Source organism: Eleginops maclovinus, chromosome 1 (genome assembly GCF_036324505.1).
Source record: "Eleginops maclovinus isolate JMC-PN-2008 ecotype Puerto Natales chromosome 1, JC_Emac_rtc_rv5, whole genome shotgun sequence".
Lineage (NCBI taxonomy): Eukaryota > Metazoa > Chordata > Actinopteri > Perciformes > Eleginopidae > Eleginops > Eleginops maclovinus.
The window spans coordinates 23,334,459-23,354,236 of NC_086349.1; the positions used below are offsets into that span (position 1 = coordinate 23,334,459).

At 43.6% G+C, this 19,778-nt stretch overlaps 1 protein-coding gene across 1 annotated transcript in view; it reads right to left on the bottom strand.

The window, feature by feature from the left end:
- LOC134870761 (nck-associated protein 5-like) overlaps positions 1–19,778 on the bottom strand; it is a 38,945-nt gene that overhangs the window by 1,779 nt on the left and 17,388 nt on the right. The window contains 13 exon segments of the mRNA XM_063893153.1: positions 305–393; positions 396–452; positions 844–1,122; positions 2,110–2,182; positions 3,118–3,247; positions 3,480–5,371; positions 5,374–6,300; positions 6,999–7,091; positions 7,913–8,032; positions 8,116–8,154; positions 8,226–8,294; positions 8,430–8,570; positions 17,514–17,599. Coding sequence (XP_063749223.1) covers positions 305–393; positions 396–452; positions 844–1,122; positions 2,110–2,182; positions 3,118–3,247; positions 3,480–5,371; positions 5,374–6,300; positions 6,999–7,091; positions 7,913–8,032; positions 8,116–8,154; positions 8,226–8,294; positions 8,430–8,570 — 3,909 coding nt within the window. The 5' untranslated portion in view covers positions 17,514–17,599.

Sequence of the window (19,778 nt, forward strand, 5' to 3'; positions counted from 1 at the left end):
TTCTCACTACGTCTTGAGAGTGAAAGAGAGACAGATGTAAAAGAGTGAGGTAGAGAAGGAGGGAGAGAGGTAGAGGTGATAAGATAGACGGGGATGGAGAGGTGGGGAGGGTGAGTTAAGTAGAGAAGAGAGAGAAAATCTTATAAAAGGGAGGAGAAAGGAAGATAGGGATGGGGAGGGATTGACAGGGGAGGTAGGGAGTAAGAGATGGGGGAGATGAGAAAGGGGACGAGACAGAAGATAGGAAGAAGTGGAAGGTCAGGGAGGAGGGAGGGAGGGAGAGAGAGGTGATCTTCAGTCGTACCGGTCTGAAGGGAGACCCGAAGCTCTCCTCCTCCTCCTCCTCCTCCACAGCGAGGTAAACCTCTGCAGGGCCGGCGGCTGTCTTCAGGTTGGGAAGGTCCAGGTCTTTGAGCGGGGGGAGAACATGTTCGCTGCGTGGGACTCTCTGTCTGCGCAGAGTGAGGACACTTTTTACAATCAGAATCAGAATCATTGATAAGCAGGTTTTAGCCAAAGCTACAGCTCCGGAAAAAATGAAGAGACCACTCCAAATGTTTCTTAAAGCCTTTTTCTCTACATGAATGGCAGCCATTCCAGTGTCTGTTGGATTCCAACACAGAGAATTGTTGTCTATAGATTATAGAATACAATAAATAAAAAACGTTTAACTCAAAGACAAACCTATGAATAATAAAACAAAGGAAAATGAGACCGCTGAAGTGGTCTCTTGTTGTTTTCCGCGGCTGTATATCACACTCTACGTTTAAAGGCTACAGAGTGACCTCTAACTCTGTTCTGAGTGTTCTGTAATGATGCGTCAGAGGGAGAGTTTTAGGGCACCTTCACGGACGACGCCAGCGGAGCCTCTCCCCTCGAGCCCGGAGCCGTACTGGATGGTGGGAATCAGCTGCTTGTGAGCAGCGTAGCTCTCCTCCTGCGTCATGGGCTCTCTGTCCAGCGTTCGGGCCCGTCGCCCGGCCCTCCCCGGGGAGCCCGAGGAGTGCCGCTCAGCCCCGGTCCTCGCCTTGGACAGACCCCGCCCTGCGGCACCGCTGCTGCAGTCGGGCAGCGGGAACGTACCGATGCCACTGTCCAGCGTGTAAGTGGAAGCACCAGAACCTACAGAGGGAGGAGAGTCCGGGAATAACTGAACAAAAGGGACAACTAAGAGATGTTGAATAACACATTACTTATTCGTCTTTGCCTGAGGATTGATTTTCCTCGGGGGCGTGGCCTCCTTTATTTACCTTTGATATGCTAATCAGAATCTGAGACAATTAATTATTCCCTCAATATGCAAATTAGGTTTCAGTCAAAGCCTTCATGTGTTGATGCAGATTTAATGTGCTGGAAGAATCCAATCCCACTGAGGTAAACAACATAACTTGACAGTGAGATATTTACATTTATGTTATGTATATTACATTATATGTAAAACAAGGGATTCAACTATTTTTTAAAGATTTGAATTAATTTATTATTTGAAAACATTGGTTACATATTGGATAGCTGGCTGGCTCTGTTGTGATTGGTCAACCGCTTAGAGTTGTCCCGCCCCTTAGCCTTATCACAGATAATGTGTTGGAGCGCCAGCCAATGGAAGCGCGAGTATTACATAGTGATGCCACTATGTTCAGGAAGTAAACAAAGGAGTCCAATGGAAACGTGTCAGGGGAGTGTGTGGGAGAGAAAACTCCCTCTGGAGGGAACTTGGGCATTTAAGCCTTTGCTGACCATTTACATGCACAGAAACCTATGTAAACACACTACATGGAAGGGAAAACTCAAAAAGTATAATAGGGCCCCTTTGAAGGAAGTTGAGTACAATTATAAAGCAGCCTGATTCGGGAATACTCAAAGTAAGAGGCCCTTAAAATGTAACTGAAGTTTATCCCCCTCTCTGTGATGTGTTCCATGTGTTTCTGTGACAGTGCTTTTAAAAAATGTCTCACCCTGTGAATTTCTCTACACTTCCATTCATCTATTTCCAGACTGGTTCCACCCAGGTCTGGTTTGATCTTCCACAAGGTCCTAACACTCGTAAACTCCAAAGAATGTGTGATATTTCTTTGCTCTGATTGAGTCCTGGCACACACGCTTTCTTACCTGCGAAGTGTTGGGAGTGAACTGAGTCTGCGAGGTTTTCATCTGATGTGATCTTGCCGATTCTGTCTGATCCCTGCATGAAAGAACAACAAACCAGCAGATGGAGGAGTGAGTGTGCCGAACGGCGGCGCTTCACATCAGCGTGCGGGAGGATAATCCAACAGAGGAGAAGCCAAGTTCAGGCGTGAGATTTGATTCGATGTAGAACGAATTTCACATGTGGGGAAGAAGTATTCAGATCTTTCACTCCATCGAAAGTATTCATAACACACTTTGAACGTTCTCCACTTTAAGTAAAAGTTCTCCATTCAAAACCTCCCTTAAGTAAAGGCATACAAGTATAATAAGCGCAATATATTTTAAGTATGAAGAGTGAAAGAGTATTAAATATGCAGTAAAATGCTCCCTGTCTGTCTACATATCTGCTGCACGATGCATTTTGAGGCTTTAGATGTTTAATGATGTGCAAATTGTAACCCCTTTTCATACTTTTGGGTAATTTAACCTACAATAATGTACTATATTCAATCAGATCATCATATGTTTACAGCTTATTGTCTTAAATAAGAGTCATGCTTCACTAAAAAGGTCATTTTCTCAGAAAAAAGGCCCTGTTTTCAGCGTAGAGAAGATGCATTTTCCATTCAATCGAAGAGAGTTTTTTAAAAGTTTGTTCAGCCTCTCAACAAATTGAGAAACATTTCATCCTTCACTTTATCACAAACAATTAAAATCGCACACATTTGGAGATACGTGGTTTTCACTGGACAGGAAGAGGCTGAATTATTGTATTCTGCTGACTAACTGTCAGACTAATGCAGAGAGTAAAAGCAAAGGTCTCTGAGGGGAAGTGGAAAAGAAGAAAAAGTTGCATACAATGAAAAAAAATCCAAGACCTTGACACGACTGAAACCTAAAAGCTCGATGTGTTAAATGAAAGTGCGTCACTATAGTAAAACCTCGTCTTTTGAGTCAGAGGAGAAATGAATAGCGTTAGCCATGATGTACCTTCTCCATATCGTCTCGACTCGTGGTGTGACTGATGACGTCGCCCTGCTGACAAAACATCGGCTTCGAGGTCTTACAGTCGAAGGAGAGCCGGCGCTGCGGCACGGTGATCATCTCATTCCCGTCCACTCTGCATCAAGCACAAGGAACAGTTCAGTCAAGATGTACAAACGCTATGTTTTGACCCCTTGAAAACTGCGTGGTTCATCTCGAGGGGTTTATCATTAATAACTAAATTAACATATTGTATCGTAAATATGCTTATTTTCTTTCAGCCAAACTAGATGACAAGATAAAAAAAAGCATATTTTAGAAGCTGAAAACATTACTACTCCTTCAAAGCTTCAGTTTGTCCCCCTCACCTGTTGAGCAGCTGCTGCATGAAGTTGTCGGAGCGCCCCCCCCTGTACATGACGGCCAGCTGTCCCTGAGATTGGTCCATCACCACCTCGCAGGAGTGGCCTCTGCCCGACCTCTCCACGTACGCCCTCTCCTCCTCCAGCGCCCTCCGCAGCCCCTCTGCCTTCTCCATCAGCGTGGAGATGTTCAGCCCCTCCACCCCCTCTTTACACCTGCTGGCCACCTTCACAGGGTCCCGGCCCACCGAGGGGATGTTGATCTTCCACTCCCGCTTCTCGTCCTTGGCTTTGGTCGTGTCTGTTTTGCGCAGCGCCGGCAGTTTGCTCTTCTTCAGGCCGAACCAGCTGGCGATGCCGTTGGAGGCTTTCTGCTTCACCTCGGTGGGCTGCGCTCCCCGGTCCTGCTCCATGTGCTTCAGCATGTTCTCCTCGATGCCCTTCATCACTTTCTGCTCGATGGCGGACGTCGGGCTGGTGGCCGGCGGTGGAGGCTTCTCCACCTCCGTTGGCGGTCTGGGAGGAGGAGGCGGCAGGCTGTCTCCGTACATCGGATTCTTCTTTCCCTTCCCGCTGATCTTGGTCCTCTCCTCTGATTTAGACGAGTAGCGAGGCGCCTCCGCCGGTTTCCCTGCTTTGTGGACGGATGGGCCCTGGCATGGTTTGGACGGCGACTTTGGGGGGATTTTATTGGGGCTACTGTGAGGCCCTGGTTTAAGGTTATAGGCCAGATTCAGGGAGCCAGGACATTTGATGTTGTTGCGTAGCACCTGCGGAGCGTCAGCATTAGGGGACGGCAGACCAATTTTACTCTTGGGGCCTTCAGCTTTGGTCACGCACAGCTCTTGTTTCACCGCTATAGATTTCACAGCGTGTTCGTACAGCTGAGACGAGCCCGGGTATTTCAGACCACCACTACTAACTTTGCTTTTACTATCCAAAGAGTCGGTGTATTTCGAGTGCCTCTGCTCTTCCTTCTGGAGCTCCATCGGCCTCTCCGCTGTTTTACACCTTTCCTCTGCGTAGGCGCCCTCGTCCACCGGCCTCAGACCCACCTGCAAATCCTCAGAGCTCCTCAGCTTCCCCAGCGCGGCCAGCCTGTCTTTGAAAGCGTGGTGACTAGAGTCAGGCGGGGGTCTCACTGCCACAGCTGCAGGCCTCTTAGGGATGGAGGACGAGTCGGTCCTCCGGGCTGGAGGAGGAGGCGGCTGCTGGGGGACATCGGACCTCTGCATCTCCCTCACATCCACCTCTGGTTTCTCTCTAGGTTGTGAGTAGGTAACTCTGCCCGGCAAGGCCTTACCTGGAGCGGACACACCGGGCAGGTTGTGCTGGTTCACCCACACAGGGCTGTCCGAATCCTCCTCATCGTCTGAAGAGGACTCTGATGAAGAAGTGGTGGACTCCTTTCGCTGCGGGAGAGGGTTCAAGACGCTTTCTGGTAGAGACTTGACGAGCTTCCTCTCACCGCCGTTCCCCTTTGCTTGGGATGGAAGTGTGGTTCTTTTCTGGCCTTGTGTTGGCTCCTCTTCTCTGGACAAGACACAGACGTTTTCATAATGAGGGACCCTCTGTGTGATTTTAGGTGAGGAGGAGGACGTGGAGGAAGGAGCGGCCATCTTTGGAGCAGCTTTAGGCGCCGAGAGGCTGCTGTAGTTTATTTCCTTAGCGGGCGGGGAGCAGACGTCTTCAGACTGAGGAGGGGACGTCGGGGCGGAGTGTGTTGCCGGGTAGGACTCGGACCTGGCAGGGGGTGGAGGGGGCTGCCTGCACCTCTCTGTGGTGGTGGCTCTGCGGGTGGGAACAGGAGAGTGGTACACCTCATAGTTGTTGGTACGGCAGGGGATCCTGGAGCTGCGGGTGAGCTGCGGGCTCAGCTTCACGCGGACGTCGAGGGTTGAGACTTCTCTCCTATCGTGGGAATCTTCAGGAACTTGAGCATTTTGGACGGAGAGTTGATGGCGGCGGTTTTGATCTCGGTGAGGCAGGACGGGCTGGGGCTGACGGAGGCGTTGGCTCTAGAAGCAGCCTGCTGATCTGGGACGTCTTTCTCCGGGACGGCTGAAAGTTCGCTCGACAGGGAGGTGCTGACGCCGTTGGGAACGCCATCGCTTGTGTCCATGTCACGGTGGGGGATTTGTGCGCTTTCCTTAACAGAACTGGTCAGATGTGATGTGGGACAGAAACCTGTGAGTTCCTCAGAGACATTTAGACTCTCAGAGCTCTCCTGCTCCACATCCATGACCTCCAGGCTCTGATCTGTCTCTGGGACTGATACCCGTGCTGCGGCGCCCGCCGGTTGCTGGTGGGCTTCATTCTTGGTGCATTGTTTGGACGGGGGCTCTGCTGTCCTGCTCTTACCGTGACAGTCGCTAATAGCAGCTGCAGGAACTACATGGCTCTGGGCGGCTTTGGAAGGACTACAGACGTGGTTGCACGGTTTGGGAGGACCGTCAGGGCTCCTCTTGCAGTGTAAACAGCAGGTGTTCCCCGCCTCACACTTCACCGCCCCGTCACCGTTGACATGTTGGTGTGAGTCGGCGTCGGAGCGGGAGCAATGGCAGTGTGTGTGGTGGGGTTTGCAGGGGAGTGGGAGGGGGTCTGCCGCTGTAGCCAAAACAGCCTCTGTGGACATGAGCACCTGGCTGTAGTCGCAGAAAGACAAGCTGGTGGTGGAGGGGTGGAACTTCAGAGGATCCGTCTCCTCCATCTTGCGGAGGACCTCCAGGATGTGTGCTTTCTTCTTGAAGAAGGGAGAGAGGGCCTCCATGGAGGTGGCGGGGCCACGAGGGCCTGGGGAGGCATGTTGTGTGCGGTAGCCATTTCCCTTTGGACAGAAACAGATTTCAGTCAGAATTCATTCATTGCTGCAGCTTCAGTGAATGTTAAGGAGCAAATATTTTGCAAATGTGTTCAAAAAGGCCTTTATTTTTTCCTGTTTTTGGTTTAAGGACTTAAAGCCGCTACATCAAATGTGGACCTGACATACCATAAATAGTTACACATATTGTATGTTTCATTCAATTCAAGCTTTTAAAAGGGGCCCTTTTTTGCTCATTTTTGTATTTTGTGTCTCTACTGTTCACCCTCTGTCTAAAACCAGAGCCCAGTCTTCTCAGTAGTTAGCTGGCCAGCTCTGTTGTGATTGGTCAACTGCTTACAGATGTCCCGCCCCCTTAGCCTATCACATACAATGTGTCGGAGCGCTAGCCAATAGAAGCGCTAAATTTACATGGTGATATCATTATGTTACAGAAGTAAACAAAGGAGTCTAATGGAGGCGCGTCAGGCAGGGGGGGGGGGAGTATAATGGGGCCTCTTTAAACAATTAAGTCCACTAAGACCTTTAGAGTATGTGCGTGCAGGAAGTGAGCGCCGGGCAGATTAGCTTTTTAAAGCACAATGGCGGAAAACAGAGCAAATGTCAGAGCGTGTCATGACGTCACACACAGGCCCCACACAGAGGGTTTAATGTAATCCCACTGTTTCACTCCTAAAGTTTGGTAACAGCTTTGCAATAATCACCTTGGCCTGTGCTTCAGTCTGTGCAGGCTCCACCTGTTTTGCAGAGTCATTGTGCAGCTGTGCATTGTAGTCTGGGAGCGGTCCCGCCTGGACCTGTAACGGGAGAATCATGAGGCAATTATGATGACAACGTATACACTGCGGGGTATTGTATACACAGACAACTAGGAGCTGCATTGTCCCGGCATCCGTTGGAACAATATAGAGCAGAAGGGAAAAGCCCAGATCATATACATGACTGGCTCTGCACAGAACGAAGCTGAGGTGAAGAGAAAAGCAAATTAAGACTCAGAGCCGTTCACTTTGCATTGTTAGTCAAGGGCAGTACTTAAGTAAAAATAGCTCAGCTCATGTTTTATGACACACTTAACTATGACTTTGTTTCTATGACACTATACTTTTATGACAGTGATTCCTTGATTTATATTTGGCTTATAAATGTAACTACCTGGTAGTTAAAGTAGTTAAAATGACCTTCATGTATGACGTATCACTTAAAAATATATTATTATTATTATTATTATAGAATATAACAGACTGTTTTTTGTCTTTAGTTGCACGCCAACAAAAAAAATGAACATCTATGACGCAGGACCAGAGATATACTGTAGTCTTTTTTATTCCAGAGAAAGATCATTTTTCCTTGTCAAAAACTGGTGCCTACATTACCCAGAATGCAACGTGAACACTAACACTTTGTCTAAAGATTCAGGTGCCTCATACAAGTGTTGGCTAATGTATAGAAGCAGGCTTTTACAAACTTGTAGACCCAACTGATGCTCAAGTAACATTTCAATGCAGGACTTTTTCTTGTAATGGAGTTTTTTTTTTTACAGTATCTGAGTACAGCAGTGGAAGGAGTTGATTTTGTCTGTGAATCACAGTCACTGATGAATCATGAATAGTGGATTTACCTGGTAGTGAGCGGTGGGGTGGTTGGGCAGTTTCTGCTGAAAGAGCTCACAAAGTGCTCGGTTCTGTCGCTCCAGGTCAAACACCAACATCTTCAGCTTGATGCACTCCTCCCTCAGATCCTGATCACAGACACACAGCACTGTCAGACAACAGCTGATGGTGCAGGTAATTAAAATACAGACGCAGAAACAAAATGTGGTACCTTTTGATTCAGCAGAGCTTGGACCACGTGGTTGGCCACCTGAGAGGAAAATCAATAAATTAAGAATGATTCATTTTATATTTGTATTTTAAAGATGAACATGAACTCACCTCATCCAAACATCTCTCATACGCCTCTCTCTGACTCTCATTGGCTAACATCAGAGCTGAGTTTTCGGCCTGGGAGGAAAATATAAATAATACCTTTTATTTATCACATGTAATCATAGGATACAAATTCCGTGTAAAATAATAAAAATACAAATAATAATATTTATAAAAAATGAAATGAAATGTAATTCAATGCTTCCTCACCTCCAGCTCCCTCAGTCGGTCCACCAGCTCGCTGCTGTTGTCCTCCATGAGCGACTCCACGTCTCCCTCCTCGCCTTCCTCGTCCGACCCGAAGTCTTCGTCACACATTCTCTGTTCTGTCTCATCAGACATCGTTCTCATCTGGAACACAGAGAGTATCATAACTATCACAGTCAAAGTGTGTTGTTCCTGGAAGCAACAAACAGCACTCCCGCTCTGGAGGGAGATCGACATCACGAGACTGTCCTCAGTTTCTTCACAGCATATATGTTTAACTTTTACTGCCCTGCACTGAAGCTATCATTTATGTTGTCCTCTACATGACACACCTGATTATTCTTTATTAAAATCCCATATCAGATCTGGGTCAAACTGTAATTGGGGATAGTTTAACGCTGGTGGAATTCCTCACAGGTGAGCGGTCACAAGCTGTTCTTTCTACTATGCAGCAATCTGTTATGCAGCAAATTAAATAACCCTTTCTTTGCCAAATGATAGAAGAAATCCATTGCTGAAATCTGTCCAAATGAAGGATAAATTCTCCTAAATCCCCACTTTGTACAGACAGCTGAAATGTCAAAATCACCATCATGGAGTCAAAGTTTTGGATCAGTGTATCCGTACCTGCTCAACCTGGGTTAGGCTGGTGGAGGACAATAAAATCAGGGGTGTTCCCTCACAAACACCCTTTACTTTATATCAATATAAACCAAAACCTATTATCATGAATGTAGAAACGCTCTTTTCTGGTTTTCACAATAACACGACTGACTTAAAATAAAATCAGCGTAAAGGAAAACAATCGATATCAAAAGTGTACTTTAAATAAATCCAATGTCCCCGGTTAAAAAGATCCATCCAGTCTCACTTTAAACACATGAATTGCTCAAAAATTGCAACTAAATAATTCTAACAATAGGTTATAATTAGGCTAACATTAAAGGTTAAGGACTAATATGAAAAAAACTGGCATGCAACAACCGTTAAAATAAATACTACATTTTTCACATATTCATATTTTCTTACAGTATAGAATTTAAAACATGTTATGGTATAAACTACATAACAATTAATATCTTCATATTCTTATCATAAATGACATAATGGTAATCCAATAACAAACAAATTAGAAATGACAAAGAATATTAAGAAGCTCTGAAACAGCCTCCACCAATAACCAGGTGCAGCCTGTCAGGTGAAACTCAGGGCAGTAGAAACACACTTCGCCCTCCCTGCTGCTATGAGGCTGCTCTCTCTGCGAGCGGCTCGGTAATAATAACTGTATCAACATTTTGATCTCAGGGCTTCTCTCATCTAGACGTTGGCGGCTGCACTGTAAGACGACGCTGTTCAGAGAGATTAAATAAACAAATCAATAAAACTGACAGGGTTTTGAGAAGCAAACTGAGGGATATCTCCATCTGAAGCTGCGGTGCCAAGAGAGTGACAAGCATTTAAAGTTCTGCTGGACTTTACTTAGCTGATTAATTACTTAGACAAAATGTTCCCAAAGATCAAGGTGACATCTTTAATGTCCTATTTTGTCTGACAGTCCAATACACAAAGATATATAGCGACCTCTGCCAAGGACTTCATGTTTTTGGCTCCATTTGTCTGTCTGTCAGCAGGATAACAGAACAACTCCTGGGCTTACTTTTATGAAACTTTATGCAAGGGTGTATTAAGGGCTAAGGAACATTGCATTGCATTTTTGGATTGAATCGGAACCTCGGGCAGGTACATGTATAAGGTTTTACTTAACATCCTCACATTTCAGAAGCAAAGGCAAACGTTTGCATCATAAATTATTTCAACGATTAATCAAAATTGATGATTTATCTTCAGTGTCCGCCCTACACGACTATCTGTATGTGATTCCTCCTGCTGCAGTAAACCCCACCCGTCTGCTTCATTCAAGCAAAACAAATCAAACAGCATTTAACTGAGCGGAGGTCTGCTTCACATCACTGCCTCACACTAACATCCTTATCACACACTTTCCGTTCCGTCTGACGGCCGCAGAGTTCCTCTTCAACACGTCTGCAGGGCAGAGGCCTCTCCACTGCAGCGTGTTGTTTACTCGCAGTGTTTATTGAGGATTACAGAGCAAACCTGCTAATCCTGCATTGTAGAGCTGCAACCAAAGATTTTGTTCCCCATCGATTAATCCGCAGCTTTTTATTTTATTTCTTAGGTTAGGTCCATTAAGGACAGAAAACAGTGAGGAATGCTTAGTTTATAAACTTTAGGGGGATGTCTTTAAATGACTATTGTGTATGTCCAAAACTCAAATCAGCCTAATATGAGATAAAGCAGGACACTTATATACAAGAGGCTGACAACTACTTTATCTATTAATCAACCTTTCAAATAGTTGGTGATTATTTTACTCATAGTTCATGAACTGTTGCAGCTCTACTCTGGATGAAGATAAGTGTCCCCACTTTGAAAAGTGTGTTTGATCCTGGACTGAAATCCAGATCTGTTTGAGGGGCTCTTTGGATAAATATGAACAGAACTCAAGGGCACTCTCTCTTTTAAATCTCCTCAGCTGAACCTGCAGGAACCACGCTGAGCTGCAGCCTGTGAGCGTGTCACTCTGCAGGACATATGGCGGAGGACCTGTCTGCTAGGCATGGCTCCAGGTGTGTGTATGGTTGTGTGTGTGTGTGGACCCAGATCCACCTTCAAATCTTAAGGACACATTAAAGCCGGTGAGACGAGACTGATTCTGTGGATGGAGGCCAATCAGGAACAGACACAGGTTTCAGGTGACACACAGACAACTAACAGTGTACATGTGTCTACACGTAACAAACAATGTAATTAACCGGTCAGAAAAACAAGGAAATAACTACATTCTTTGTTAAATTATTACACTTTGTTTTACTATTTCTTTGATGGGACATTTCCGTTCTATTATAACATTTGTTAAAAAGACAAGTCGCGCCCAAACTAACAAGACGTCTCTGTATCCAAAGCCTGATTTATCTTCCTTCTAACCAAAAGCTCCATTGTTGTGAAAACACATATATCAGTCACACTGCTGCACTGGGTGACATGCTCCTTTTTTACCATGAACACACACACACACACACACACACACACACAGCACCAAATGTAGATGTAGATTAATCCACCGCAGAAAATAGTCCCTAACAAATCAACTTTTCCTCCTCTTAGGGCTACGTTAGATAATGACCAGCTGTTTTAGGGTGTTTAAAACATAGAAGTATATTTTTATTCCACTAATCACACTTATCATGTATTAAGAGCTTTGTTTGTCCCCTTGATAAATGTAAGTCCAATATTCACTCTGTTTTAGCTCCGTTTCCACCTACTCCTGAGGGAAATATCCGCCTATTAAGCTGCTAAATGCACCACTATGATCCCCAGCTGCTCTCTCACTGTGTCTGTCTGCTGTTTGCTGCTGAGGGAAGACACAAAACATAACATTGTGGTCCATAAAAGACAAAAAGCAATGAGATGGAAGATGCTGAAAGCTCAGTATCACTTAAGGGAACTGCTGTGCGTTGAGTCTCTCTGGGTTTGCAACTACAAATGAGTCATTTCACATTGAAATACAAATATTGTCTGTAAAAATATTGATTATAGCAGCTAAAAAGATGTACGTCTTCAGCAGGAATGAATGGTCTTGGAGCTACAGACAGAAAAGTACTGAAAGACGGACAAAGGCTGAGTTGTTCTTGGTAATTTCACAATATTTGTTGATGTTAATAATAGAGATTTAAAGCAGCCTTGTCATTTAAGTGGGAAATAAAAGTGCTTCCTAGAAAATTAGTTTTCAATGTGATGTGCGGTTGCAACGATCTACAGAAATTGGCCAATGAGGCTACAGGAAAACCAATATTAACTGGGAAAGCAATGTCTTTTTCATTAAGCAGAAAACACGACCTGTGAGTTCATTTAGTTTTGTTTTCAGTCTTCATTTAATTTTCTTTCTTTGTTTATATATTTTATAGTTTGTTGTTTTGGACTATCAACTGAGCAAAATCAATATGAATAGTATGTGACGACAATTAATGAATAAAAAGAAAAGAAATTGGCATTTATTATGTAATCTGTTAATAATGTAAGGGTTTTTTTAAAGCAGAGAAAAATCACAGTATTGCAGTACACTGAATATATATTATACATATGAATTGAAGATTTTTGGTTTGATAAACAAAAGACATAAGACTGTTTAAAGACAAGATTATACACCCTTAAATGAAGAGAACAGTCAGCAGAGGAAAAGTTGCAGTCCTGATGCATCCTGGTTCCCAGTACTTGTGTAATCCATTAATCATTTAAGTGATTTTTCAAGCAAAAGAGCCAAAACTACCACTTCCTCATTCCCAAAAATATATATGTTTGGGGATGTTTAAAGACCATTAGATAAATCTGTTAATAGTGAAGATAATCAGCAGATAAATGCATCATTTTGAATAACCATTAGCTGTGGATGTGATGCATCCTGTGAGCGAACTCAGGTTAACGTATTGGCCCTGGTATCAAACGGAGAGTGTAAAACTCACTAATGGGAAATGTTCAATAGTTTCATAAGAGATCACAGGGGTCTGCCGCGCCTCGTGTAACCGGAGCTGTTTGCAAAGCGTTTACAGGAAGATTATTGAGCGTCACTGGCCTGCGGGTTGTGAACGCAGCCCGCCAAACCTGAGCAGCAGCATCTAAAGTGCAGCGCGTTTATTTATTGAGCTGCGATTGACTGAACGCAGTCAAATCCAGACGTATAATGGAGGGCTGATCAATGCAGCCCATCTAAGAACGGATGGAGGTATTAGCGTCCGTTTGACCTTGGATGGGGAGCAGGTTTATAAATACCAGCTGTTTTCTCTCCTCACTAATGCACATTACAGCTCGGGGCAGCAGTGTCGAGGTGCACGCACAGATCCCTCGGTGGGAACGCTCGCATGGAAATTACAGCGTGGAGCAAAAGACAAACAAAAGTGCAGCTAAATATAAACATGAGATGTGGTTCTGCTGCTGCTGCTGCTGCTGCTGTGGTTTCCTTTGATGTGCAGAGCTAACGTCACAAGACCTCAGTGAAAATGCCACCAGAGAGAAGCGTCTCTTAAAACGACTCCCATTTATCCAGAATCCGACAGCACTGCTGAAGTCTGACTGATGTACGATCATAGAGAAGATGAACTGATGAATGTTTTTCAGTCATTATTCATCACACCATCACTCCAGCGATCAGATCTCTGCACCGGCTTCCTGTGGATTGATTTGCAACTGCTGTCAATCTGACAATAGTTTTACTCAATTTATCCTTGTTAAGTCTCTAAAACGCCAGAAAAGAGTGAAAAATATCCACTTAAATTTTACTTGGTAGGTAGTTTAGTCCAAGATGATCACATGACATGCCTTTTTCTGTCTGTAAACCCCAAAAAATATAAAGCAAACCATGATATAAACAGGGAAAAAAAGGTCAATTCTCACATAAGAGAAGCCGCAACTAGAGCATGATTTAAATCCTATCATCAAAATTAATTAAGCGATTTAAAAAGTGGATCCAAATTAATTTCCTGGTTTATACTCAACTCAGTTTAACCCTTTTTTTTTACCTCTCACTCCACTGTTGCTTTTATTTTCTGGTCTGATTAGCTTTATAAATTCAGCTTGTTCTTTTTACAAGATTCTTTTTTTAAAACCTTTTTAATATATTATCTTATTTCTACGCATTTGTATCTCCTACTGTCTGTAACGCACTTCAAATTCCCTTTATGTGGTTTCAATAACATTACAAGCTATGTGTCGGACACTTTAGAATAAAATACATATTATTTTTGTGTTAAACACTCAAAAGCTCATCCTCGTCTTAAGGACTGTGTTTGTTCAGGGCTGCAACTGCTCAATTAATCATGCTGTCAATAAAATGTCAAAACATTGTGAAAAATGCAGGTTGTAATTTCCCAGAGTGCCCATCAGCCCAAAGTCCTGCTGCATTCACTTTACGCTGACACAAAAGCATCACGTTTGAGAACCTGGAATATGTTTGGACATCCAATCTACAGCTCGTTTCTCTTTTATATCTCGCCTCAATGCCAGCTCTTTTTAATCTGACATACAGCACTAAGCTGCTCAATGAATAAACGTGTCTTAATGTCTGAATTTAAATCCCCTGTAAAGGCAGAGAGACAGAGAGAGCTGCCAGCTGCTTTGTAAACTGCTGTATTGTCATGATGGTGGTGGTGGGGGGTGGCGGGGGTGACGGTGCACACAGAGGCTCATTGAGGGGCGGAGGGGCGGTCAATGCGTCCCGGTGGAGCTGCAGTGCCAGGAGCTCCTGCCGCTGTCACAGAGACGCCACGAGGGGAATGCAAAGAGAGCTAATGCTGCTGCTCTGCCACTGCACCGCTGCAGCAATAATTAGAGCCTTTACCCGAGTAAAAATAGCAGTTCGACCAAATAAATAAATAAAACGACTTCAAATTCTGCAGGATTCTTGCTGTCCTGAATTTGTATCCTTCAGGTTGATTGCACTAAATGCCAGCTAAATGAAATATAATGGAAAAGTACTTGCTCCTTTGACAGAGATACTACATATACAAAGTACTATATATTATATAAATGTAATATATCACTCAAGCATTAAAGATATAATGCTAACCCAAAGTTTTGTGTAAGAAATGTAAAGTACGCGTCTCCAGTACATAGAAATTGCCGTATGCTAACTGCAATTTGCACAATTAGCATAAATGGTGTTAATTATTTAGCATGAATTCCCACTATAGCCTATGGGGACAATAATAAAACAAGTGGATTGGCTAATGTGGACACATTTGGACTGTTTTGGAAGCTATTGAGGATGCTGAGGAGTCCATTCATGACAATTTTCAGGGTCATCAATGGCCGTTTTAACCTGAAAAGGTCCACATTTGTTCTCCCAGAGGACTGATTTTGATTTATTTAGCAGTTTCAATGGTGCTGGGGACCCGTACTATACATTTCTAAACATAACACTTTGGTGTTCTCCATTTCCAGGCTCACTATGCTGGCATTACATAGGTTGTTGTGCATTTAAATCCAGGCTATTCCATTAGTTTGAAATGGGGGCCGGTTGATGAAAATGATCCAAAATAAGGGCCAGGAAAAATATGTCTAGGAATATGAGCGATCATGTTAATAGCTACAGATACAGTAAAGTACTACAACAACATAGGAGTGCATATATTGCATTTAGTAAAAGCAGTGGAACTATTACTGATCATCTGCTGATTGTTTTCCACATGAATTGTTTGGTTTTTTAAAGTTCAGTTAATGGTGATAAATGCTGTCACAATATCCCAGAATCAAAATAACCCGCTTTAATTTTATTAAAGTAACTGCAGCAAATCCTCAGTTTGTGAAACTGACACCATTATATATAAGGCACTTGGAAAAGGGGATGGAAAAAGGACTTATTATTAAGCTAAACACATTTTCCATGCCCTTAAGGTTAGAGCTTTAATGATTAGTTGATTAAAGGATTAGTGAATAGCTGAAAAAAATGTATCACACCATTTCCAGGTTTCCGAAAGTGAAAATGCAATGTTTTTTCTTGTGATATATCCTAAAAAATTCAATGAGTTTGAGTTTTTGACTGCTGGAGATGTCCCATTGTGTATTGAGGGAATATGTTCTGATGTTTTATGGACCAAGGATTACTAGAGGAAAAAAACAATGAGTAAATAATGAAAATATGCAATCATCGAGCCATAACCAGATTTAGTTTATCTCTTTAACAAATGTTATATAAGAGAACATACAAAGGACACTGAAGAAGATAAAAAGAAGACAAACAGAAGTAAACAGATAACAGTAAAAGGTCAAAGTCAAAGCTTTTTGTTTTGGTGTTGGAAATCCAGCCGTCTCAAAAACACGATGTCACATTGCCAAGAGTAAACAAAGAGCAGCGAGGCTCAGCGCTCGCAGCTTAAAGGTCCGAACAGCCAACAACAGCGAGGGATCATGTGTTCGCCCCGGAGCACAGAGAGCATGTGCTGCTTTTGTTCTGCGATGGATACCTGTACATGAAGAATGTGAGCTGTGGGGACAGCGGCGAGCATTCATCAGCACACAAATAAAGTGCAACGCGACACCAGAGGAAACTAAACGTGTTTGGATAAATAGACACCGTGTCCTTTATACAAATTACCCAGCAGCGACTTACGCAGGGGTCGCTTTAACTTTTTACTTTACGGGTGTTTCATCACTTATTATTTTCAGGGAAGAAAAGTTTGTGCTTACCGAGCCGAATGAAAAATGAGCAGAGAAACGAGTCGGTGATCAATTCTTCTTTAGGTTTAGAAAGCACGTTTTTTTAATAGAACTTAAGGATTGGTTGATTTCTCATATTCGATCTTCAGAGATTCACCTACACGGTTAATTGATTATTCATTAACGGTTTTATCAAGAGCAGCTTCTCTTTTGTTACAATTTGAAACTTTCCAAGCTCTGTACAGCAGAAACAGTTTGCCATTTAATCGATAAGGTGAATGACAGACAATAATCCCAACAACTTTTGTAATAAATGAAACATTTAACGCATTTTTTAAACAGAAATTAGCACAACATTTTGTTTTGACTTTTGAAATATTAGCATTTACTGGTGTTCTTTGTTTATGTATAATTTAAATAGAATAGCTTTGGTTTTGCCATGTTTCTTGCTTATCATTTCAGTGATTTGTTGTACTAAGAGTGTGCAGATTTAGGGAGAGCAAGCTAATTAGAGCTGAAGTTATAAGGCTCCTTTTGATCTACAGACATTTTTCTAATAAACAATAGTTAAAATGTTCTGTGGCTCCAGCTTCGAGTGCAGATTGGCTTAATTTCTCTGTTTTATATCATTGCAAATTGAATATCTTTTGTCTGGTTTGGGACAAAACAAGTCAAAGAAACCTTGTATTCTCGGAAATGTCGAGGGCTTATTTTCCCTTATCGACCACATTTCTATTTCAGATTTATGCAAACAATTGGTAGTTGCAGCCCTAAAATCCAGACCCAACAGATATCAGGGTGAGTAATCTAATTAACACACAATCGTTAGGGGCAGCCCCGCATAATGAAGACACTCACCGGTGGTTTCAGCTCTCGTTATGATCCTGGAAGAGGAGTCAGTCTCCTGTCAGGCGCCTCTGTCTCCCAACAACAAAACCAAGGAGCTGAGGAAGAGAAAACCACACAAGGACACATTTTTAATCTCAATATAAAACCTCTCAGCCTCTCCAGCTGGTAAAACCCTCCTGACATCTCTTTGCGTGCTATTTGTGTCTTGAAATCACAAGACAGAAACCACAAGATTTGTCCGTGTATAATAAGATCTTTAAAAAAGTTTGATGGCGGGAGATCCGAGGTCCTGAGGTTAAGATAGACCGATGTCATATCTTTTATGTGGCGGGCAAAGGCTGCAGCTTTCCTCCGATCTGCGAACAGGAAACTGGGAGGAGAGGAAGACGCTGCATTGCCCTCAGGGAGATACCAGCGCTCTGCAGACGCCAGCCATGCCAAGACCACAAGCCCCCACTGCTCGATCTCGTCTTCCCTTTCATCTCTGAGTCATTGTAAAGTGTAATGAAAGAAAGATTGGATGAATAATTCAACAGTCACAGCGTTTAAGAAACTCCCATCTTACTAATCAGCTCACACATTGAGTGTTTTTTCTCCCCATTAACAGAGTCGGCTAATTATGTTCACTTTCTATAAAGGTTTTTATTTAAAGCCTTAATGGGACTTTCCGTCTGTTCTTTGGACGGGGAGAATTAACTCTTCATTTCCAAGGGTAACACGGCCTGATCCCTTTAGGTCTTGTCCGACTGAAATGGGATTAGGAGCGAGCATCTGCCCTCTCAATCTGGGTTTTTCACAGTCTGACCTCCTCAGTACACCTGGCTCTGGGAAAAAAAAGGATCTGTGATCCGTGTCAACTTCACAAACTCGACAAATCATAAAAAAGCACTTGAGATTTTTTGCAATTTCCCATCACTGGTGTTTTATTCACCGAGGACAGACTTTGATTTCAGATGGCTGGACGCTGAGAAAAGGATGAAATATTGAGTGAGGTTTTGGCGAGATGCTGCAGAAGGAGAAGATGAGATTCATGGAATGAGGGCAGAAAAAAAAAAAATCTAAAAAGCGTCTCTGCCGAAGTAGAGAGAAGAAAATGCACAAAAGCTTCTTAAATCATGTCAGTCTCACTCTTGGGGATTTGGCAGAAGCAGGGCCGTCTCAGGATATGTCAAACACCACCCTTTCCATCTGCCAATCCGGGAATAGGCGCAGATTGAAGCTCTTGCTGTGTAGGCAAAGTGTGTAGGCGGGGAGATGTAAACAATGTGACAAAAACCTAAATCCTCACATGGTGGAATTAAAGATCGGGGAAGATTTGGGAAATGTAGGCCAAAGTCTAGTTTTTTTTTTCCTTCCAGACAAACCATTACCACGCGATATTCTGCTTCGTTAATACAGATGCAGATAAATATCAAAGACTGGGAGGAGGGAGGGTGAGACAGAATCAGGCTGCGGGAGCTCCCTCGATGGTGCTTCCTGTCTGATGTTTGGCTGCGAGAACCGAGGCGAATCGTACACAAGCAATATTTGGGATGAGGAGGCGGTGGAGATGAGGGGGTGGGGGATGGGGGGGCGATTGGAGGAGGGGAAGGGAGCTCTCTCTTCCCAAAAGGCCCTAAAAAAAGGTTGGATGAACGCCATGTATGTCTGAGAGCAAATCAAACTGATCGCCTCTTAAAAATCTGTGCCAGGCGACCTCCACACCCAGGCTCCTCCATCTCTGACACAACACACACTGTTTGTTTCATTAAACACACAAACAACATTCAGGCTGTGCTTCCCCCCCCCCCCCCCCAACGGCAACACATTTGGCAGATTTATGACACATTGTTAGCTGCGACCAAAACAATCCAGACATTATACTGTGTTGGTTTCGACTAGAATAAAAACGACACTGTGTGGAAACAGAGAGATGTAAGCTAGCCCATGGATATAAATGCTAACACACACACACACACACACACACACACACACACACACACACACACACACACACACACACACACACACACACACACACACACACACACACACACACACACACACACACACACACACACACACACACACACACACACACACAGGGTAAATCCGACCTGCCTTAAGAGCCATCAAGTCCATTCACGTCAACACCATAAACCTCACTAAACACTCGCTCTCTCTGTGTCAGCTCACTTGAAGCTCATCCAAGTAAAAATCTGCTTCATTTGGTCCCACAGAAACGCTGTCAGAACAGGAACACACAGCGAGAAGTATGTCAGCCGTAAACACTAA